Source organism: Phoenix dactylifera, chromosome 3, assembly GCF_051530095.1.
Source record: "Phoenix dactylifera cultivar Ajwa chromosome 3, Ajwa_hap1_PhDact_Kaust_v1.1, whole genome shotgun sequence".
In the NCBI taxonomy this organism is placed as follows: Eukaryota; Viridiplantae; Streptophyta; class Magnoliopsida; order Arecales; family Arecaceae; genus Phoenix; species Phoenix dactylifera.
Genome location: NC_143192.1, coordinates 10,830,079 through 10,855,398, shown reverse-complemented (window position 1 = coordinate 10,855,398; position 25,320 = coordinate 10,830,079). Strand labels below are relative to the sequence as shown.

Sequence of the window (25,320 nt, the reverse complement as noted above, 5' to 3'; positions counted from 1 at the left end):
GTTTATGATTAAATTTGAATGGATTTGGACATGTAGTTTGGTGAAGATGCTAGGAATTAAACAAGAGAAGTATATGAGGACTCGTGTAGGTGTTATTTAGTTCTACATCGGCTACGCACTAACTAGATCTGGGTACTTATACAAGACCAAAAAATCCAAATAGTATCTTCCGACTAGCCTTTTTAGATGAGATCTTAAATTGTTACAAATACTTAGAAAAATTAATTAAGCCTTTAATTAGGCCAAGGTAATAGCCTAAAGTAGGCTCAAGATAGGTTTAATCAATAAAGACCAGACCGGACCTTGACCTAGGCCCACTTAACATCCGAGCAATGGGCAACCACCCTCTCTTTTTGTCTCCCTACATCATAAGGTGAGTCGTGCGATGTTGCTTAAATATGGATAAGCCTCCCCATGGACTGCACATGATGTTCTTAAAAAGCTGAGAGACAATAGGACTTTGATGGATGTGTCAAGTCCATGATAAGTCATGTAATGTTTCCTTTATTTTTGAGGTTATACACTTTTCAATTGTGTTCCAACTAAATCAGCCAGACTCACTCCATATGAGATGTGGAGACTAAAAAAGCCTAGCTTGACACATGTTAGAGTATGGAGATGCACCACCTATGTAAAGAGAGTCAATTCAATCAGTTGGAAGAATGAGATGGCTTATATTGCTATATGAGATATCCAGCAGAAAAGAAGGGCTATTACTTCTACAATAAGGAAGATCAGAAAGTCTTCATAAGTAGAAATGTGACATAATAGGAAGAGAATGTGATTCTCTCTAATCAAAATTCCAAGATGTGGACTTTAAAGAAAATAGAGATGAAACAACTCAATCCTAAAATAGTGTTATTGCATCGGTCTAGCCGGAAAGGTATAAGTCAAATGGAAGATAAAGAGTATCATACGTCTAGATATCTTGCTGAAGGGTTTTAGCATGTTATAATGCGCAGCGAAAGCTAGGGATTTTAAAAATTTCTTAATAAAGTCCCTATGCATGAAACCCTTTTAAGCCTAGATCACCTTAATGATTACAATCAAATGATATAAAATAAATGCAGAATTAGTAGAATACCTCAAACGCTAATCCAAAGTGTACAATCTCCATGAGGCGTCCAAGTGTCCGCCCTCCAATGGTGATCCACACGAAAACTTGATCAAGACTTTAGCTCCAAAGACTTTTGATCCTTAATGCAGAATTCTTCTAAAGAACTCTAATGGCTTGCTTTCCTTCCTTTCTATTTTCCTTTAGCCTTCTAAAATCACTTCTAATCCTTTTGTCCTAAAGAAGACCACCTTGTCTTGGCTTAGGACACACTAGAAGCAATGCTAGAAAGAAAGAAACTAATGTAAGAAAGAAAGAAGAGAAGAGTGGGGTGGAATTGGAATGAATGAAACCCATGGAGTGCTAACCTATTTATAATAGGTGTAGGAATGCATCTCCAAGGGATGCATCCCATCCACACATCCTCTCATGAAAGGGCATCATCTAAAGGGCCATATCAAATAAGAGAAGGTGCATATCAAGTGAGGAGGTGTATCAAATGATATGTCCTTTCATGTGGTGCCATATTTTGACCAAGTCAACATCACATGCTAATCACATGTCCATCACGTCTCACCTCTTGATCTTTCATGATGATGATCCAAGGGCTCCAATGCAAGGCGCCATTCACTTGACCCATTATGTCTTCATCCAATGGTGGGATTAAGATCCAATGGTCAATTATGGTAGCCATCCTCTAACCCAATCCAATTGGGTTAAACCAACTCTCCATTATGTCTTCATCCAACGGTAGATCAAGATCTAACGGTCTAGATTGAATGATTTATTAAATCTAATCTAATTAGACTCAAACCAAGCCAATTAGGTGCCAACTCTTGGCTAACCCATATTAGAATATGATCTAATCAAATTAGATCAATTAAGAATTAGATTCGAATCTAATTCGAATTAGGAGCTAAGGTTTGCAACACCTGCTAGGATGTTTATCTTGCAAACATGATCTAATCCAATTAGACCCTTGATACGTTTCCTTGTGTGTGACCCATTGGGTTCCATACTTAGCCAGCAATAGGTGTGAGTGCGAGTTGACCCAACTTGATTAGAACTCTTCTAATCGATTTAAGTCCAAACTGCGCGAACCCGAACTTAACAATTAGAATCCTTTCTAATTGGTGATCGAATTAAACTCTTTAATTTGATCAAACCTATAAAATAAGATTGACGTCTAGCAACGTGTCATGTCTACCCAGAAAATATGGAATTTGGTAGAAATACCAAAAATACCCTTCAGTGGCAAGTTACCATGCAATTCAATCCTTTAATCAAACTGCATCCCAAATATGTATATGAGTATGAATATATGTCAAACTCAATTTCATATTCATATTTTTCTCAATCTTTTAATGATAATTCAAATAATGAATCATTAGAAACTCTTTCTAATTTTCATTCTGCTTTGATCAAAGGCTTCCTGAATTATCATATGATTAGAATAAATAGGATGCTATCTTCTCTTACTAGAAGTGATTAATTCCTTGTTGACCTACTCATAATCTTCGTACACAATTCACCATATCCAGAAGACCTCGTACATAACTTATTGTCATGAATGAGTGTAAACCAAAATATGGGTTCATGTGCACAAGATACCATGGTGATCTCAGGTCATAGGATCAGTTGCACAACTCCCACTAAGAGAATCATCTTTTGACATGTAAGTAAGACTTCATAAGATTTCTCTTTGTAGGTCAATTCAGTGAACTCATTCCTCTAATGAGCACCCACATCTTTGTATTAGTGTCTCCACACAAATGATTGTGAGATCAATCATCCTCTGCATCGAGCATACATAAGACATGCCAGTCTTTCCGGTAATCATTGATCCCCGAATCAATGTACCAATGACTGGAAATATTTAAGATTAGGATTTTAGGATTTTAAGTCTCACTAGTATGATCTCATCATAGTCTTAAAACCATTGCCCTAATCTAAGGAGTTTATCATAAATATAATCAACAGCATATGATAAAACATAACGCCTTTATTCATATTTAAATGTCATGTACATGATTTGGACAAATCAAAAGAAAAAACCATTCGCAATACATATTGCGATTGGCTTGTAGGGCATCTACTCTTTCAATCTCCCACTTGCACTAAAGCCAATCGCTCTTATATTTTATCCCCACACAATCGAGGTGGCGATCGAACTGTTGTTGTGGTAGAGCTTTAGTGAACGGGCCTGCTAAGTTGTTCTTTGTGTCTACTCGTTCAATGACTATGTCTTGTCTCTCGACGATCTCTCGAACGAGGTGGAAGCGTCTTAGAATGTGCTTGGATTTGTGATGAGATCTTGGTTTCTTTGCTTGAGCAACAGCTCCAGTGTTGTCACAATAAACTGAAACTGGTCTAGCAATCTCAGGAACTACTCCCAACTCAGCGATGAACTTCTTCATCCAGACAGCTTCCTTAGCGGCTTCACTTACAGCGATGTATTCTGCCTCAGTAGTTGAGTCAGCTACAGTTTGCTGCTTGGAACTCTTCCAGCTCACTGCACCACCATTTAGGGTAAAGACATACCCTGAAGTGGACTTGCTATCATCTGGATCTGATTAAAAACTAGAATCAGAAAATCCTTCTAGTTTCAACTCAGATCCTCCATAAACTAGAAAAATATCTTTAGTCCTTCTTAAGTACTTAAGAATATTTTTCACAGCTATCTAATGATTTTCTCCTGGATCAGCCTGGAATCTACTTATTATGCCTAAGGCATAAGCAATATCAGGCCTAGTACATAGCATAGCATACATAATTGATCCTACTGCCGAAGCATAGGGAATAGAATTCATTCTATTCCTCTCTTCAGATGTCTTAGGAGACATCTTCTTAGAGAGACGTATGCCATGACTCATAGGTAAGTAACCTCTTTTACTTCCTTCCATGCTGAATCTTTTCAGCACACGATCTATGTACTTAGACTGGGACAAGCCTAGCATCCTTTTAGATCTATCCCTATAGATCTTTATACCAAGTATATAAGATGCTTCTCCCAAGTCTTTCATGGAAAAGCTTTTTGATAGCCAAGTCTTGACCGATTGTAACATTGGAATATCATTTCCAATGATTAGTATGTCATCTACATATAATATTAAGAAGACAACGGCACTCCCACTAGTCTTCTTGTACACACATGGTTCATCCACATTTTTGATAAAACCAAACTCTTTGACTGTTGTATCAAAACGGATGTTCCAACTCCTCGATGCTTGCTTTAATCCATAAATGGATCTCTTAAGCTTGCATACTTGATTTGTTCTCCCACTTGAGACAAATCCTTCTGGCTGTGTCATGTAAACCTCTTCCTCAAGATAACCATTAAGGAAGGCGATTTTGACATCCATCTGCCAAATTTCATAATCATAGTATGCAGCTATTGCAAGCAAAATCCGAATAGATTTAAGCATGGCAACTGGTGAAAAAGTTTCATCATAGTCAATTCCTTGCTTTTGCCTGAAACCTTTTGCCACCAATCTAGCCTTGTAGGTTTCTACTTGGCCATCTGCTCCAATCTTCTTCTTATAGACCCATTTGCAACCTATAGGGTTTACACCTTCTGGTGCATCAACCAAAGTCCATACTTGGTTGGTATACATAGAGTCTATTTCGGATTTCATAGCTTCTAACCATTTGTTAGAGTCATTACTCATGATAGCTTCCGAATAGGTCAGAGGATCATCATTTTCGACGATGTGGGCTTCATCATTCTCAATGATAAACCCATACCTCTTAGGTGCATTTCGCACTCTATCTGACCTTTGGAGAGGAGATGTGTGTTGTGGTTGTACTTCATCAATGGGTACATCTGGTTGAAGAATTTTTTGTGTTTCTATTTGTAGGTCTTGAACTTCATTAAGTTCAATTCTTCTTTCACTGCCCTTTTCTAAGATAAACTCTTTTTCTAAGAAAGTGGCATGCCTACTAACAAATACCTTTTGTTCAGTAGGGTGATAGAAGAGATATCCAATACTTTCTTTGGAATAACCTATAAATGTACATTTATCTGATCTAGCACTTAGCTTATATCCAAAATTTCTTTTGACATATGCTTGGCAGCCCCATATTTTAAAATATTTAAGATTGGGCTTTCTACCTCTCCATATCTCATATGGAGTACTAGATATAGATTTTGAAGGTATCCTGTTTAGCACATATGTAGCAGTTTCTAAGGCATAACCCCAGAAGGAAATAGGAAGATCTGTAAAGCACATCATGGACCTTACCATATCTAATAGAGTACGATTCCTCCGTTCAGCTACACCATTTAGTTGTGGCGTATACGGAGGTGTCCATTCAGAGAGAATGCCCTTTTCTTTAAGATGATTTAAAAATTCACTAGAAAGGTATTCACCTCCTCGATCAAATCGAAGGATTTTAATACACTTTCCGGTTTGTTTTTCAACCATACTTTGATACTCTTTAAACTTATCAAAGGCTTCGGATTTATGTTTCATAAGATACACAAATCCGAACCTTGATAAATCATCAGTGAATGTGATGAAGTAAGAGTATCCACCTCTAGCTGGAGTTGTCATAGGACCACATACATCCGTATGTATAAGTCCTAATAACTCACTTGCCCTTTCTCCATGTCCAGTGAATGGAGACTTGGTCATTTTTCCCATAAGACAAGATTCACAAGTTCCTAATGATTCATAATCATAAGGATCAAAGAACTCTTCTTTGTATAACTTGTTGATTCTTGATTCACTTATGTGACCAAGTCGGCAATGCCAAAGGAGGGTATTATTCACTTCCTCTCTCTTTCTTTTATTGCTTTTATTAATATGAAAGGCATTGTCATTAAGTAATAAAACTAGAAGGCCATTTTCCATAATGCCATTGCAAAGATGCTTATTAGAAAAATAAATAGAGCAACCATTGCCTTTTCCATTAATTTCAAAACCTTTCTTTAACAACAAAGGAATAGAAATTACATTTCTAATAATTTTGGGCATATAATAACAATCTTCTAATTGTAGGAGCTTTCCCGAAGGCAATTCCAAGTTGTAGGTTCCAACAGCTTCAGCCTGGATGGATTCTCCTCCAGCGCCATACAGCTCGAAGTCACCTTTCTTCAAAATTTTATTTTCTGTAGTCCATGTAAAGATTTGCAAATCTGAAAACCACAGCCGGTATCCAATACCCATGAATTTGAATTTGAAGAACTTAATGACAAGTTGGCATGTAACATAAACATACCTTTTGATGTAACTCTTGCATCGGTCTTCATACTTGCAAGAAAACTCTTACAATTCCTTTTCCAGTGGCCAGCTTTGCCGCAATGAAAACAGGTACTTGATCCGGAGTTTTTCTTTCCTTTTTTCTTTTTGATGCTACTCTTAGGGTTCAATCGTTTCTTAGAACCCTTATTTCCCGATTTCCTCATAGATGTGCTATTTATAAGAAGGAGTGGACCTTTATCCTTCTTAATATGCCCTTCAGCTGTTTTGAGCATATTTAACAGCTCGGGCAGGGAGGTGTTCAGCTTGTTCATGTGAAAGTTCACAACAAACTGAGAGAATGAATCAGGCAGTGATTGCAGGATCAAATCCTGACTGAGCTCACTATCCATAGCAAAACCTAATTGACTTAATCTGGTGATCAAGTCTATAACCATAAGAACATGGTTTTGCACTAGAGTTCCTTCATTCATTCTAGCACGGAACAACTGCTTAGATATCTCATACCTAGCAGTCCTGCTTTGTTCTCCATACAACTCTTTTAAATTGAGAAGTATGGATTGAGTGTCCATGCCTTCATGTTGCCTCTGTAATTCATTGCTCATAGAGGCAAGTATGATACATTTGACAGTCACACTGTCATTTTTCCACATCTTATGTGTGGCAACCTCCTCTTCTGTAGCATCATCCCCTAGATCTCCAAGATCAGGGGTTTCAAGTATATAGGAAATTTTCTCCTGAGTGAGTACTATCTTTAAATTCCTCAACCAGTCCACATAGTTTGGTTCGGTCAACTTGTTGGCATCTAAGATGCCTCTTAGTGAAAGTGAAGAAGCCATTTAATAATTCTACATATGCAAGAACAAAACTAATATAAGCAGACCAATCATGATGACATATTTGCAACTAGATAAGGACTTTAATCTAATTTGCCTCCTACTATTTTTATCGAATATCATAGCCCTCTCCTATGATAAACGTGAAAATATAATTTTTCTTAGTAGGATTGAGATCCTAATTCATCATAAAAAGCCTTGTGTTTACACAGCAAACTCTTATGAGTTCAAAGGTAGGAAACTCTTTCCAATTGCATCTCATGCAATTCTCAACTTTATCTTGTCCTCTTAAAATACTTATTGCCTTGTGTTAGCACAACAAACAATAATATTTTAGTTAAGTCAAATCCTTCATTTCCATATAGTCATATTCGAATAATATTGCCCTTGTGGTTGCACAACAAGGCAATATATTAAAATATGCCATAAGCATCTTAATGCAAGACAGTATAACATCAGTCCCCATTGCAAGTCTTGTGTTAGCACAACAAACTAGCATGGATCTTGACATAATAATATCGAGGCATGAAGGAAGGCTATCAATAGTGTTATATCAATATTAAGCTTATCCATAATAGGCAATCAAACAATTGGCCAGGTAAGCAGGTGGGAGGCTCTCCTTACTCAAAGAGTAAGGTCCTAATTAGAGAACCACTTTTAGTGCTTTCCTTAGACACCAATTAGATCAATTGTTCTAATATGGGTTAGCCCAAAGTTTTTCAACACTATAACTTAATATAATTTTTATTGAGGGCTTACTAGTCTCTAGCACATTCTTTAATTGTAACATATATTTAACATGTCTAAAATAAACTATTATGCATCATGGCTATCTCATAGCATGTATAAATCATAAGTAATTAATTAACATGCTTCAACATATTTTCATATGAAAAATTTCATATCATGATATTTTATTACATAACATATCATATATGAATCATACATTTCAGCATTTCTCTAAGCATATGACATTACTATCTCATAGTAAATTAATAATCATACATCATACATAATTATTTGATTGAACCAATTAAGGATGGCTCTGATACCACTGAAGGGTTTTAGCATGTTATAATGCGCAGCGAAAGCTAGGAATTTTAAAAATTTCTTAATAAAGTCCCTATGCATGAAACCCTTTTAAGCCTAGATCACCTTAATGATTACAATCAAATGATATAAAATAAATGCAGAATTAGTAGAATACCTCAAACGCTAATCCAAAGTGTACAATCTCCACGAGGCATCCAAGTGTCCGCCCTCCAATGGTGATCCACACGAAAACTTGATCAAGACTTTAGCTCCAAAGACTTTTGATCCTTAATGCAGAATTCTTCTAAAGAACTCTCATGGCTTGCTTTCCTTCCTTTCTATTTTTCTTTAGCCTTCTAAAATCACTTCTAATCCTTTTGTCCTAAAGAAGACCACCTTGTCTTGGCTTAGGACACACTAGAAGCAATGCTAGAAAGAAAGAAACTAATGTAAGAAAGAAAGAAGAGAGGAGTGGGGTGGAATTGGAATGAATGAAACCCATGGAGTGCTAACCTATTTATAATAGGTGTAGGGATGCATCTCCAAGGGATGCATCCCATCCACACATCCTCTCATGAAAGGGCATCATCTAAAGGGCCATATCAAATAAGAGGAGGTGCATATCAAGTGAGGAGGTGTATCAAATGATATGTCCTTTCATGTGGTGCCATATTTTGACCAAGTCAACATCACATGCTAAGCACATGTCCATCACGCCTCACCTCTTGATCTTTCATGATGATGATCCAAGGGCTCCAATGCAAGGCGCCATTCACTTGACCCATTATGTCTTCATCCAATGGTGGGATTAAGATCCAATGGTCAATTATGGTAGCCATCCTCTAACCCAATCCAATTGGGTTAAACCAACTCTCCATTATGTCTTCATCCAACGGTAGATCAAGATCTAACGGTCTAGATTGAATGATTTATTAAATCTAATCCTATTAGACTCAAACCAAGCCAATTAGGTGCCAACTCTTGGCTAACCCATATTAGAATATGATCTAATCAAATTAGATCAATTAAGAATCAGATTCGAATCTAATTCGAATTAGGAGCTAAGGTTTGCAACACCTGCTAGGATGTTTATCTTGCAAACATGATCTAATCCAATTAGACCCTTGATAAGTTTCCTTGTGTGTGACCCATTGGGTTCCATACTTAGCCAGCAATAGGTGTGAGTGTGAGTTGACCCAACTTGATTAGAACTCTTCTAATCGATTTAAGTCCAAACTGCGCGAACCCAAACTTAACAATTAGAATCCTTTCTAATTGGTAATCGAATTAAACTCTTTAATTTGATCAAACCTATAAAACAAGATTGACGTCTAGCAACGTGTCATGTCTACCCAGAAAATATGGAATTTGGTGGAAATACCAAAAATACCCTTCAGTGGCAAGTTACCATGCAATTCAATCCTTTAATCAAACTGCATCCCAAATATGTATATGAGTATGAATATATGTCAAACTCAATTTCATATTCATATTTTTCTCAATCTTTTAATGATAATTCAAATAATGAATCATTAGAAACTCTTTCTAATTTTCATTATGCTTTGATCAAAGGCTTCCTGAATTATCATATGATTAGAATAAATAGGATGCTATCTTCTCTTACTAGAAGTGATTAATTCCTTGTTGACCTACTCATAATCTTCGTACACAATTCACCATATCCAGAAGACCTCGTACATAACTTATTATCATGAATGAGTGTAAACCAAAATATGGGTTCATGTGCACAAGATACCATGGTGATCTCAGGTAATAGGATCAGTTGCACAACTCCCACTAAGAGAATCATCTTTTGACATGTAAGTAAGACTTCATAAGATTTCTCTTTGTAGGTCAATTCAGTGAACTCATTCCTCTAATGAGCACCCACATCTTTGTATTAGTGTCTCCACACAAATGATTGTGAGATAATCATCCTCTGCATCGAGCATACATAAGACATGCCAGTCTTTTCGGTAATCATTGATCCCCGACTCAATGTACCAATGATTGGAAATATTTAAGATTAGAATTTTAGGATTTTAAGTCTCACTAGTATGATCTCATCATAGTCTTAAAACCATTGCCCTAATCTAAGGAGTTTATCATAAATATAATCAACAGCATATGATAAAACATAACGCCTTTATTCATATTTAAATGTCATGTACATGATTTGGATAAATCAAAAGAAAAAACCTTTCGCAATACATATTGCGATTGGCTTGTAGGGCATCTACTCTTTCAATCTTGACCTTAAAAAATTTTGCCATTGTCACACCATCATTCAAAAGAGATGAAACGGTAGGGGTATAGCATCGGGCTATAGTAAGGATGTAACCCTAGGTTATAATAAAAAATTTAAATTATGCCTACTCCTAAAATAAAAGACTAAGAGATAAAGTAATTTGATTAGATTGATTATCGAATGATTTTTTATATAGAGTACAATTTCACTAATTATTTATACTATACATAATAAACGCAACAAATATAATAATTGTCTACTCTGATGGTTGCTTTCCATGTTTGGTCTCCACTCCTAGTAGTTCTGGTAACGGTTTCCAGCCCTTCTCTCATAATGCACGTACACAAATATGATCACTTTGCAACTACCAAATTAATATTCATATCTTATTGGCCTCTGATTTGTCCTAACAACTTATGTTGGCCGTGTCTTCACTCATTCGATCTATAATATAGTCCTCTGTTCTTAGAAATCTAAGACCAATATGATTGTGTCGCTCTTCTACCATCATCTTTCATGATCAAGACTTGATCTTTTGTCTACTTATCCACATTATGGTTGAATTCCATCTATTCAGCTTAGGTCTCTACTCTTAGTGTGATTTCACAGTCAAACTCTACCCAATCTAGCAAGGATCGTATGATTCTCACATGCTTTGATACCATCAAATTTGATCCACATAGTGCTTACTCCTGGCTGCCAACTAGATGGTTGAGCTATGGTGTAAACAATGAGACACTGTGGAAAGATCTTTTCGTATTTCATCTAGTAGGACTCGTCTCACTTGGGAAAGGATATATGGTATGTAAGTCGACAATATTGTTTTAAGGTCTAAAACAAGCCTAGGAGCTGAAATAGAAGATTTGATCAAGGGATCAAGGAATATGGTTTGAAAAAAATCTAGAAGGGTACTATATATATAAAGGATGGTTGAAGGGCCTAACGTAGTTACCATTGTGCTTTACATGGATAACATTCTCCTTATAGGAAATTGTACATCCATGATGTTCATAATCAAGTTGTGAAAATCCACTAATTCTTTATAAAGGATTTAGGAGAGGTTGGCTATGTTTTGAGTATTAAATTACTATGAGATAAGTAGAAAAGGTTGCTTGGACTCATCGAAACCTCTTAGAACAGAATATTTTGGTTAGATTTAGCATGGATCTGGAAAAACCAACTATGTTATCCTTCAGGCATGGTATTTATCTTTCGGATGATATGAAGCCCAAAGTGAGAAAAATATCCAGCTAATAGAGAAGATTCTTTATGCTTCAGCTTAAGAAAGTTTAGTAATTGCCATATTGAATTCACGATCAAATATTTGCTTTGTTGTAGGACTCTCCATATACCGGAGCAACCTAGGGAAGAAACACAAAGAACTGATCAAGCATATACTGAAATATCTTAAAGGTACTAACAATTGTGTGCTTGTGTATGAGGATGGCAACTTGAAGATGGTAGGTTATACAGATGACTTTTAGTTAGTCCTAGATAATCATGTATCCACTAGGAGTGCAGAAATGTATTTTAAATCCCACACCGAGGTAGAATATTTTGCTACTTCAGAGACAACAAAGAAAACTATATGTCTGAGGATATTCATGGTTGAGATGGAAATCATTTCTTCTATTCAACACCTACTGTTCTATATTATAATAAAATAGAGCTAGAGCTCAACGGGTGAAGGCAAGGTATTAGCATATGATGAAGCATGTGGAATGTAGGTACGACATAATTAGAGACATCTCCGAGAGGAAGGAGATGCAAGTCTTGCAAATTACTTGGCAAATCAACTAACTAAACCTCTCATGGAAGGCCGTCACATCTCATATAGATTGGATTGATTTGAAAAATGTGCCCAAATAGCTTTAGGTGCAAGTTGGAGATTGTTAGTGTACGGTATACTCCAAGACCATTTGTATATAATTGTAGACATCATTTGATATAATACATGAATTTTTCCTTTGCATAAGCATTTAAATGGTACAAGATATGCATCACACATCAACCTTAGAACTAGAAAAAAGTCCACCGGTGCTTTAGTAATATTATCAAAGTTGTTGAAATGTTTATCACAGGAGATTTGTATATTCGTAAGCACTCAAAATATATTCATAGCTATGGATGAGGTTGGGCATCACACTTATAAAATTCACGAGGTGTGTGATGACTACATGGAGTTCCTCCTATACCAAGGTAGATACCTCGCACTAACATGATTATAATATTAAATGGTCAATACTGACAAGCCACCTGAAAATTATTGTTAAAGATTGAGATGCAAACTAGATTGCACAACTTGCAAATGATCTCTTAACTTGAAAACTAAATATCTTGCTATATTTTAGGTATCGATAAACTTGCAACAAAAATAATGTATTGATAGTGATACCCTGAGGAGCTATAGGGTTAAATAGATTTGGATGTGAGTGAGGGTAATGTTGTTTTAGATTCAATCTTTACAAGAATCATGAGAGCTCTAAAAGCAAAGGAAGTTTGGGACATTCTTCAGAAGGAATATTAATTAGATGTTAAGGTAAGGGGATATCAAACTTTACTACAACAAAGATGAATTTTAGTGACTATTTTCAGTAGCGGCTGCAAAAATTTAGTAACCATTACTTGATCATCACTCTTTAGCGACCATTACTTGAACACCACTAAATTTTTTAATGGTGGTCACTTGCAGAAGCTACAAAAAGTTCTTTTGTAGAAGCCACTACAAGCTTCCACTAAATCTTGATATTTTAATGCCCAGAATCTAGGCACCACTAAAGAGCTCTTTTTAGTGGTGGCTGTATTTTGGGTTGCTAATTGTTTCAGTAACGCAACTTTTAATGACCCATGTGGTGGCCACTACTGGCGGCCACTAAAAGTCAATTTTCTTGTAGTTTCAAACTTTTAGAAGGGAATTAGAAAATCTGAAAATGAAGGAGAATAAAGTTTTGAACGAGTTTTATACAAGACTACTAGAATTGATTAATCAAATGAAGACTTATGGTGATGAAATCACTGACCAAGACTAGTTGAGAAAATTTTTGTAACTATACCAAAAATATTTGATCCCATGGTGGCTGTAATTGAAGAAATCAAACATAGTTACAAGTTAAATGTTGAAGATTTTTTATGGGCTCCTGTGAGGAAAGATTGAATAAACATTCCAAGAAACACTTGAAAGGGCATTTCAATCTAAGCTCAATGTTGATTCCAAAAATGCTAAATATCCTACCAATCTAATATCAACATAGAGAAGAGTCTCCTGAAGGAGGAGGATATGAAAGAGGAAGAGGTAAAGGAATTTATGACGGGAAATTCAATGAAGAAGGTACTCAAAAAAGGTGAACTTGTAGTAGAAGCAGCAATGAAGAAAAAAATTGATGGTTAACGGAAAATCACTATACCACAAGTGTAAAAGGTATGGTCATTTGCAAAAGGATAAGTTTAACATCGGCTTTCAAGCGAGATATACAAAGGAGGAAGAACAAGATGGAGTCTCTTAATTTTATGCATGCCAAATATCTCAAAGCAATCAAAACTAAACGCATGGTTCGTGGACGGGGGTTGTTAGCAACCATAAGATAACAAATTCTGAGATCATTTTTCTTGACATCATGAATACCATCCTTCGTTCTTAAATAAGGTCTGGAAATGGAGCATCGATGGTGCAAGGAAAGGCACTGTCGTTGTTCAAACAAAGAGAGGAACGAAAAGCAGAGATGAAACAAATACAAATAATGGTGAGTAGAAGCTTCCCACTTACTTTCAAGTACTCAAATAATGTTGGAATGAGTCATGGTTGGGGCATAGAAGGGATGGATGATTAAACTTTGGAAGGCATAAGTTTCTTCTGCCGAAAAAAATGGTGCAAGGGCTTCCTAAGACGAAGAAAAGCAATAAGTATGCGAAGGTTGTGCTCTCGTTAAGTAGAAAAATATGGCTGCTAATTCTTTGGTAACTCCGAGAGATTGTGCATCCCATCCAACGGGCGACAACATGGCATGGACCGGAGCAAAACATGTCCTTTTAATCATACTAGACTTTTGGTACCATATGACACACTTTAATGTTTAATAAATATGAATGTGATGGTTATGAAATGACGTGATGATATTTAAAAGTAATGTGGAAGTATAATGTTTAATTATAAAAATAATATCAGCCCGTAAATCGAAAGGTGGTGGACTCACCTGCTCTTGCTTGATATATAAAAGAGCTTGAGAAAATATTTTTTTTGAATGACCAAGCATATCTACCGTGAAGCGAATAATGCTGTCGACTGGATTGCTGCTTTTGTGGCGAAGCATTCTAGAGGGATACATTGGACCGATTTGTCAGCTGTCTCGATTTCACTTCGTAATATCCTGTGTTCTGATCTTATCTGATGCATTCATACTAGACATATATAATCCGTCCGTCTTATCAAAAAAAAATATATAGTATAGAAAGTTGGGACCCATGACAATAATGTCCTCCAAGGTCTGCATGACCAAAGTGACAATATAAGCTTAATCAGACCCCAAGGATTAGTCAAAAATACCCACTCACCTTGTCACCCCCCAACCCTTAAAGATAGAAATCCTCCCATCATACTTCTTCACAACTCATTAGTGAAAAGGAGGGCAAAATGGCACTGCTAGCACTATCATTGCTTCTCGCCTGGCCTCAACTACCTTGTGTTAAGATTCATTACCAAGTCTTAATCCTATTTGGATTCTTATTTAGCTGGTCATTAGTTTTAATGACTTTAAAAATCTATTTATAGTTTATTCTACTTAGTTATTCCTTCTAAAATACTTATCCTTATTCTTTAGCAGTTATCAAGACTTATTTTTTAGTAGGTGTTGGTTTTTAAATTTGAGTAAAAATCAAACATCCCACCCATATGATACTCAATTTAAAGGGACTTTGGTGTTTCCTTTAGTGTGGCATGAGAAGAGAAAGAGAGGAAGAGAGAGTGAGAGTTGTCCTTCTTGGTGAAGATTGAGAGAAAGTCATTTTGTATGGCTCAATTTTTTTAATTAAATATTTTCTCTCCTGATTAGTTTTCTTTCAGCATCTCTTTTTTGTTTCTTGTTTGGTGTTTGTTTTAGATCTTGGGCCGGTACAGTCAATCTACTCCGCATAGCGTGCCATTCTACATGGTATCAGAGGAAGGATGGAGAGTGGTTGGGCGGTTTGCAGCTTTGATCAAATTTATTCAGAGCGTAGTTTTTGGAGCGGCAACATTGATTGTTGATGGTTCATGTGTTTGTAGCTTAGCATGGTTACAGAGCTTCCAATAATTCGCTAAGTGGTTGTGCAAATATATGGACTCTTATTTTAGTTATTCAAAAGATAAATTATCATGGTTGTTGCTACAACCTTCTCTCTCAATGGATTCAACATGCCTAATCTCACCAACATTAATATTGCTGCTTTGCTACTACCACTTCTCTTCGCAAGTTGAACAATACTTATTATCCAATTTGGAAGGCTATTGTCAAGTCTTATTTGATAGGACAAGATATATGGGATATCTTGGATGAGTCGAAGACGATGCCAATAGATACTCTTAATGATGAGGTTGCAAGAAAAAATAAAATCTAAAATAAAAAAAAGGTGATGTGGATTATTCAAGTTTTAGTCGATAGAGAAAATTATCTTCATATACAAGATATACAAGAGCCAAAAAAATGTGGGATGTTCTTGTGGCCATCCACTCAAATTCAAGTAAGATGGGACATCTTAAATAAAAGTTGCCTGAAGTGTGGATTTTAGTTTTAGGCTTTTTCTAAAAATCTAAATGATCAAGAACAAATTTGGTTTAAAAATAAAAATTTGAATCAGTGGGAGCTTGATCAATTTGAGACTTATTTAAGTTTGGAAGACTCAAAGTATGGAAAATTTGATCAGCATAAAAATCAACTTGAGGATCAATCAAGTCCTTACAAAAAAAAAAATCTGAAACAAAAGGAGCTTGATCACATAGATACTATATTAAGTTCAGTAGAGATCATGATTGAAGTTACTCAGGAAGAGTCAAAAGATGCAATAATTGATCCGTCTATAAAGATATGGATATTTTTTCTAAAGATTTAGTCAGCCACGAGATAAAAAATCTAACTAATTTGGAAGTAGTTTTAAAGATCAAACAGGAAAAAAACATACTTAGTAGAAATGATTCATGTTATGTCTTGGTATTCGACAAAATTTTTAGTATATTAATTAATTTTGAAACTACTCCGAAGTTTAAGTTGTTAGAAGACTCTATGTATGAAGATTTGATTCCACATATAGGAGCAAGCTATATGCAGATACTTTAAGCTGCTCAAGTGGAGGTGATGATCAATGCTCATATTGATTGCGTCTGGCAACTTGATGTTCATTGGCGTAAGCTGGACATTCTATGAAATCTTGATATAGTGATTATAGAGTTTATGCTTAGGAGAAGTGTTGGAGAACACTATCGATTTCGACATATGCAACAAAAAAGACAAGCCAACCAAAAAGTTATTGTTCGAACCAATAAAAGAGTTCTACTATTCAATTATTGGTTTAACAAGTTATAACATATTGTTGTTATTGCGGCAATATTGGCAATGACTGCTGTGACATTTCATGACATCGACAAGTTCAATATTGTTGGCATGGGCTTCACAATAAGGAAGAGTGTTGAGATTCATTGCCAAGTCCTAATATTATTAGGATTCTTATTTAGTTGGTCATTAGTTTTAATGACTTTAGGATTCTATTGCTAGTTTTCTTCTACTTAGTTTTTTCTTCTAGAATAGTTATCTTTATCTTTTAGTAGTTATCAAGTCTTATCTTTTAGTAGATATTGGTTTTGAATTTAAAAAGAAATCAAACATCTCACCCATATAATACTCTATTTAAAGGGACCTTTGATGTCTCCTTTAGTGTGACATGAGAAAAGAGAGAGGGAGGAAGAGAGTTGTCCTTCTTGGAGAGGAATGAGAGAGTCTTTTTGTGTATCTCAATTTTTTTAATTCAGTATTTTTTCTCTTCAAATTAGTTTTCTTTCAGCATCTCTTTTCTATCTTGTTTAGTGTTTATTCTAGATCTTGGGCCGACACAGTTGATCTACTCCGTGTAGCGTGCTGTTCTAGATCTTCGACACCACTAGGGCAATTGAATACAAAGCAAGCAACAATGCTACCGGCACCTGGTTGGTGGCACCCGCTTTGACAATGAGATTGTTGTTGTCCTTTTTCTTGCCGTTCTTTTATTCTTTTGAGAATAGACAATCACGTAGTGGTTATAATTATTCATTATACAAATCATAATAGAAAAAGAATGATAGCCTTGAAAATGAAGAACAATCAGAAATATATATACATATAATTACATGATCAATGATTTGAATTTATAAATTGCATAATCTATAATAGCTTTTGTTCACTAACTTTATGTCTGTGTAATGCAATGGTACAAAATTTTTAGAAGAAATATTTTTTAGTTTTTAAACTTTCTATATACTGAAGATCATGATCAATATATAAATTTTTATTTTTAAAATGTCATCACCAATTTCTATTTGGAAGGTGATTGCTCTCTAAAGTTTTTCGGATTAACTCTGCACAGTTTTTCATAACCTATGATGTATAGAATATCTATAAACAAAAAATTATGCACTTTTGAGGACTTTTAATGTTGCATCAAATGGATACAAAATTGTGACACTATGTTTTGATTTGACCTATAGTCTAGAAGAATAGAAATTAGTTATCTTATTCTATATATATATTAAGAAATTTAAACTGCTATCAGTAATTTTTAGTCTACAAATTATAATATGTACTTTTACTTATTAGCTCTATATTTTAGCATTTATTTTATGCTTGCTTAATGCAATGGTAAGAGACCTTCAAAATAATTCTTTTTAGTTTCAAAAAATTTTAAACATCATAAATTATAGTCAGTGGTATGGATTTTTTAATTTTCAAAAGGTAATTACTAATTTTCATTGCAAAATATTTAGGATCAAATAATTTTAAAAACATCTGTCTATCTCTCTTTATAAAATGGATCATTGGATTAAAGTTTTGTCGATGCTATTTATTGCTTGGATCAATCAAAAGTTAATTCATGTCCGAATAAATCTTAAACTAATCTTTAATTTTAGTTTGATTTAAAACTAAACTCGATTTGAGCTCAAAATAATAATAAACAAATTAAGAGGTAGAGACATGTCTCATCAACCGAAAGCAAAGACGCTTGTCTGATTGGCTTCAGGGAGAAGTCGGATCGGAGAAACCAAGGTTCGTGGAACTTTCTCTGAGTTGACAAATAGGCGTCTTGGCTCCTCGCAAAGATGTGGTACCGATAGATTGCCTCCGCGCGCGGCCAACGTTGCATCAACTTGGTCAATTGTGGTAGGGTAATGAGGATCAAATTCATGGAAAGGACGTTGGTCACGGTTTCATCCTTGACCCAACTCAATTGACTCGGACGAGTCAAAAATTGCTTCGATGTAAAGAGAAATCTAGTTATTTTGCTCCGTGATTTATGCCGACCATTATGAAAACTGGCATAAAATAAATCAAAAAAAAAAAAATAATGCACGTCATGGAGAAATGTTATACATCTTGGCTCAAATTAGACCGATCTTTTTGGCCTCGATATATATCAAGACGAATAACTTTAGCGACAGCCGAGAAGCCAATAGACATGTATCAATAAAAACTGACAGTTCTAGCAACCAATAGTTATGACAACACTACGGTCGACACATGATCATCATCGTATGTTGTCCACATGGAATGATGCCCATTAACACACGTCGTATCAAATCAGGTAATGATAAAATAAACTACCCTATATAAAAGGATAGTCTGGAGGTCCTCAGGTATATTCATTCAGAGAACTTTATTCTGCTGAAAATTCTTCCTTCCACATCATTGTTTCTCTATTCCAACTTGGGCATTGGTATCTGCTGAAAACTTTTTAGCAAGCAGGCTTCTTGCGGACCATCCTTAAAAAAAAGTTGGCTCTTCCACGTATTAGTTGTGTCGTTTTTTCCAACCTCAATTCTACGGCAACCGTACGGTAGAGTCGTGACTCCAAAGTCTTTTGGCCCCACCCTGGTCTTTTAATCTCTCTGGATCTATTTAAACATACTAAGCCTCGGTTGATCCATACTTGCTCATAAGTGGGAAAGAAGGGAAGATGGAACTGGTCGCGTTGTTGATTTCCAGCCTTCTGGCCTCTGCTGCGTTCACCGCCGCGGAGGCTGTTGAATACGAGGTCACCAACAACGCCGTCGGCACCCCCGGCGGCACCATCTTCGACGATAAGCTTGGGGTGGACTACAGCAAGCGTGTTCTGGCCGATGCCTCCGCCTTCGTGTGGACGACCTTCCAGCAGTCCTCTGAAGCAGACCGGAAGAATGTGCAGCTCATAACTCTGAGCATCGAGAACTTAAACCGAGACGACGTCGTCGCGTTGACGAGCAACAACATGATCCAGTACAACGCCAAGTTCATCGCCGACGGGAATGTCGACGACCTGAAGAGAGGCTTCGAAGGCGTCCTTTATCACGAGGTGACCCACGTTTGGCAGTGGAACGGGAACAACGCAGCCCCGGGATGGCTGATAGAAGGCATCGCAGACTTTGTGAGGTTGAAGGCCGGGTATGTGCCGAGCGACTGGGCGAAGCCCGGCGACGGGAATAGTTGGAAGGAGGGCTATTCCGTGACTGCTCGATTCCTCGACTACTGCAACGGTCTTAAGGGTGGTTTTGTGACCCAACTCAATGCCAAGATGAGGGATGGGTATAGTGATGACTTCTTTGTGGAGCTTCTCGGCAAGCCGGTGGATCAGCTTTGGAACGACTACAAGGCCCAGTATGGAAGCTGATGGGAGGGACGAGGTTCATCCACGTCATGACATATATAATAGAGAATAAGATCAAGTTATGATCCTACATATGATTTGTACCATTATATATGGCATGGTCATGCATGATGTATCATCTGTTTAAAATATATTCTAGTTAGAATATATCTAGAGTTCAAAGTTCCAATGGTCCATGTAGTATGTAATATTCTAGATTAATATATATATATGAACTGGTTGCCAATATAACTTGGTTTGTGGTTCTGTTTAGACTTAGTTGCCTCGCCACTCCATTCCTGCTCCAGTTCGTCCTTGAAACAGCTCCTGATGAGTGGCCCAACGCAAAGCCAAAATCCAACTATTTTCGTCCATTGGTTCCAGTTTTTCAGCGTGGAGCATAGCAGTTTAGCGAATCCTATCTCTGCAATATTTTTTTGTCAAAAAATTATATTTTTAGGTGTAATTATATTTTTAGATTCTATCATGGGCTCAACTTGGGTAGAGTTGAGGGACAAGCAATTGAAGTAAATCTAACTCTCAGTTGAGTATGTTATCAAAGAGGACAAAGAACCTCTAGTATTGGGGAAAGATTCGATCGAAGAAATCAATAAAATCATTCAAGCTGAACAAAGGCACAAAGAAAATCCAACAAAAAAAGCAATGCTTATCTAAAGGCTATGGAAAATAAATGACTAGTACAAAATTACTTCCATTTTTCTATTATTTCATAACAATATTTTTCTTCTTTTCTAAGGTCGTGAAGCTAGGACTTTGTAAAGACCTGTATTTTTTATAAACAATCACCCGAGCCTGGTCAGTGTGACCCCCTTCGTGAGAAATCAATGCTACTTTGATGAGTTCTTTAGAGAGAGTTGTCTTATGCAAACGGAAAAACCTAAATAGGAAGAGGAGGGATCCGCCAAAAAAGATCCTTTCATTTATTCAGAAGAACATGAAGATCTAGAAAAATAGATGAAATAGAAGAGATCCGATGGATAGAAAGAAAAACGCTCTTTTTTCTCTAAAGATGGGGTATTCTAACCATCCAATAGCTATTCCATCTCTGTTGTCTATTGAGCCCTCTTTGAATAATCTCCTTTTTGCCGGATTATTATCAATGTAGTCATAAAAAGCTAATTTTTCAAGAATTCTAGACCAAACTTCTGATAAACTCAGATTTTTGGCCAGCCTCGCACTAACTCTTCGATATATTTTCTGCTGAGAGTATCCTTGATCGGAATGAGTATAGTGATTTATTTTTGGAGCTTCTCGACTAGATGTTCCATCAGTTAGGAAATGACTATAGCCACGTCTGGGGGAGCTTTTGGAGGGCCAAAAAGCACTTTCTGGCCCTCCAAAAATACTTTTAGATAAAAAAAAGTATTTGGTAAAAATTTCGGAAAGCTGTTTTAGCTTTTCCAGAAAGCTAAAAACAACTTTTTGGAAGAAGCTCCATTTTGGAGCCTTCCAAAAAAGCACTTTTAAGCTCCGTCAAAAAACTATTTTTTTGACCAAAATATTTCTAATAAAATACCCAATCCACCGAGCCCGAAATCCCCCAACCACCCCTTTCCAACGACCACTCTCCTCCGATCCCATGAATCTCAAACAAGAGAAAAACATCGAAGTAGCCGAAGTCAGCGGCGGCGGAGGAGGAGGACCAAAGAATCTTGTGAAGAAGCTTGGAGCCCTCATCCGCTGTGGCCCTGGGCGCTGCGATGCCGCAAGCCGGCTGCGGGCTCTTCCTTTTCTTCTCCCGCGAGCTTTATCGCGCCTCCCATGGCTGCCACGAACTTTTCGCCTCCCAAGCTCTCCCTCTCTTCTCCATGGGAGAAGATAGGAACGCCCCAAGCCGTGGCCGCTGGCCTCAGCCGGCCCTCCCTAGAGCTCGATCGCCCCTTCCATGACCGTGCAGGAGAAGTGAGGAAAGGAAGGAAGAAGGGAGGGGAGGAGAAGAAAGAAAGAAGTAGAAGAGGAAAAAAGCTTCGGGAAGGAAGAAGAAGAAAGAAGAGAAGAAAAAGAAAAAAAAGAAAAGAAAAGAAGAAAAAATAAATAAATAAAAATATTAGTAATTGTTTAACCAATTTTATCACCTAGCTAGAAAATGGTCATTAGAAAGGTAAAAAATTAATTTACACTAATAATTATAGTATTTTATACCTTTATTATTATATTATACTATAAATATAATATTATATTACATTATATCATAATACATTAATATGTCATGTTAAATAATTTAATATTATGTTATATTATGAAAAATTAATTTACACTAATAATTATAATACTTTATACCTTAGTTATTGTATTATACTATAAAAATAATATTATATTACATTATATCATAATGCATTGAAATGTTATATTAAATAATTTAATATTATATTAAATTATTATGCTATAGTATATAATATTATATTATTATATTATAATAATATTTTATTACATTATAGTAATATTATACTATATCATATATTTAGGTATTAATACATATTATATTTTATTATGCCCTCTTGTATAATACTATGCAATATTTTTTATGGTCATTTTGTCATACCAAAATTACTTTCTCAGTTTGTTTACTAAATACATGTTAAAGTAGCACAGAACTTTAGAAATGTAGTTACCAAACAGCAAATAGCTTTTTATAAAAGCTCTACTTCTAATAGATCTACTTCCAAAAGCTCTACTGCTAACAGCTCTCCCAAACAGGGCCTATAACTCATCAGTATAGAAGTTGACATTGTGCCACAAATTGTATGAATGGAACGGGCCATTGTTAGCCCGAGAATGAAATGAAACCATCTTTTCCATTCTTAAGTAGACTTTGTTACTGATAAACTGATAAGACTTTAGGTTTTTTTAAAGTTTTTATTTTTTATTGGAGGATGGGTCATATGGATTGAGCTAGCTATATCGGTTACATTTCTATTGTGCAAGCATCCCATATGTGGTTCTTGGATTCAAAACAAGGTTGCAAAAAAGTATTAAAGAAAGATATCAACCAATGTATGCTTTTAAAGTGGCATTGGCTTATTATGATCTACTTTTGCAAGTGGTACCCCTTGCAGTTATTTATTATGAATAAGCATTTTGATAATAGAACTAATTAAAATATGTCCTTGGACTGACTGCCATTGTAGGTGATTTTTTTTAATTGATGATGGCTGCCATTTTATGTTTATTCCTTATTGACTAAAAGTTGTTAACTGATTTTGATGACTATTTTATGTTTATCCTGAGCTTGTTTGTAGGTGTCTATAGAATAAAGATGTATTGTTGTAATTATCCATTAACCATTGTAATAGAAAAATAAAAGATATTAGCTCTAAAATATAACTTGCATAACTATATATCTAGTGTTTGCATACTTTGATCCATAAAGGTTTATTTTTTGATTAAATTAAACTCTAGGTCACATTCTTTTCAAAAAAGAAAAAAGAAAAAATAAATTGCTCAACTTTGTCACAACCCTAATTTCATACTGAAACTAATTAAACTATCCATATATATATATATATATATATTGGCCTCTTAGAGATCCTCACCATTTTCCTTCTCCTTTTACTTAAACTACTTCAAACATTATTAGTTCTTCATGTTGCACTACTAGAATGACCGTAATTTGCATGCTGATATAAATACATGTAAATGAGATATAGCTATAGAGAGAGGGGTATCTAACCGGCCACAAAATTTTTCTTCAATCCTTAGAGATCATGCATGTAAAGGTGCTTAATAGTGAGTAGGATGCCTAGATAAGTACTAAGGTTATCTTTCTGTATCATTCCAAGGGAGTGCATTTTAATCTAAGCTTAGTATTGATTCTAAAAATGCTAAGAAAACCCATCAACCCAATATCCTTTTGTGAGGACAAAGGAGGGGGAGAGCCCCATCTGAATTTTATTAAACATGGAAAGTTAAAGAGAGAAAAGTGTACAACAAGATAGGAAGAAAAAGTTGAAAAGGTTCCAAATTCACGTATAATCATCCAACAAATTCAAAATTCAAAATGTTCCTATATAATTTATATTTTTGAAATTCACATGGAAAATCAACTCACCACTGCTACTAAGAAGCATACCAAAATTTTAACACTAGATAATATCAAAAGTAAGCACGGCCAGACTGTTGACACAAAAAGACTTAAAAAGTAGTCCCATCTAGCAAAGGCGATCATACGTACAGAGGAGATAGACAATCACGCCGGAGAGGGAGAGAGGAGGAGGAAGATTAGGTAAGGAAAGGAAGAAGAGAAAGGCCAGATTAAGGAAGAGGGCCAACAAACATAGATTATGATGGGGATACTACTATCATCACAAATCTGACATTGCAAACCACACCTAATCGAGGCTCAAAATACAAAGAAAATAGAAAAAGAGGAAAGTCTCACACCACTCAAAAAGGGGGATAGAGGGGAAGGAGGACCGTGCATGGGGGATTGGCCAACTCAGAAGATCATGCCAAAAGAACTAGAGAAAAGAGAGATTAGAAATAAAAAGGAGGGGGGGCATGGCCAAAAGAGGAGGAGCTTAGGTGGGCTACTACACCAAAACAAGAGGAAGAGAGAGAGAGAGAGAGAGAGAGAGAGAGAGAGAGAGAGATGGAGTGAACCATGGCCCGAGGCAAAGAACTAGGGACTATAGTAAGACAGAATATGCTTTGTCACCTCTTTATTATTCACCTTCATACTCACTTTCTGATCATTGTACAATTCCACCTTATCTCTTTCTGTACCTTACTCTTTGTATATTCATCTTTATTAAATTAATAACAGAAGCGACTTACTTTCTCTATTTTTTCTCATAGTGCAACAAAATAAAGAGAGTATATCCAAGAGGAAAAGAGGAAGAGCGGATCAAAAAAATAGAGAAAAAGATAGAGGGAAGGAGGCCTAGTTAGTGTAATACCTGGGCCCAAAAATCAACTGGGCCCAATTACTCCTTTTTGGGCCTATATTTGAACATTGGGCCATGACATCTAATAGGCTAACTGGGCCCATGGTTGGCAGCCCGTTTGATGGCTGCCACCTCATGCTTTATGCATGGATTTGACTAGGGCCAGGTGGGGATCAGAGGAAGGCCCAGGTGTTAAGTCCTTCACAGGGGA

The 25,320-nt window shown here is 36.0% G+C and overlaps 1 protein-coding gene across 1 annotated transcript; it reads left to right on the top strand.

The window, feature by feature from the left end:
* The first annotated feature begins 19,515 nt into the window (after window positions 1-19,515).
* LOC103714804 (uncharacterized) lies at window positions 19,516-20,443 on the top strand. Its single transcript, XM_008802221.5, has one exon. The coding sequence runs from the start codon at window positions 19,540-19,542 to the stop codon at window positions 20,227-20,229; it is 690 nt and encodes a 229-aa protein (XP_008800443.4). The 5' UTR covers window positions 19,516-19,539; the 3' UTR covers window positions 20,230-20,443.
* Window positions 20,444-25,320: the final 4,877 nt, after the last annotated feature.

Excerpts from the sequence above, each read along its gene's own strand:
- LOC103714804 (XM_008802221.5), top strand. The coding sequence starts at position 19,540 with ATGGAACTGGTCGCGTTGTTGATTTCCAGCCTTCTGGCCTCTGCTGCG.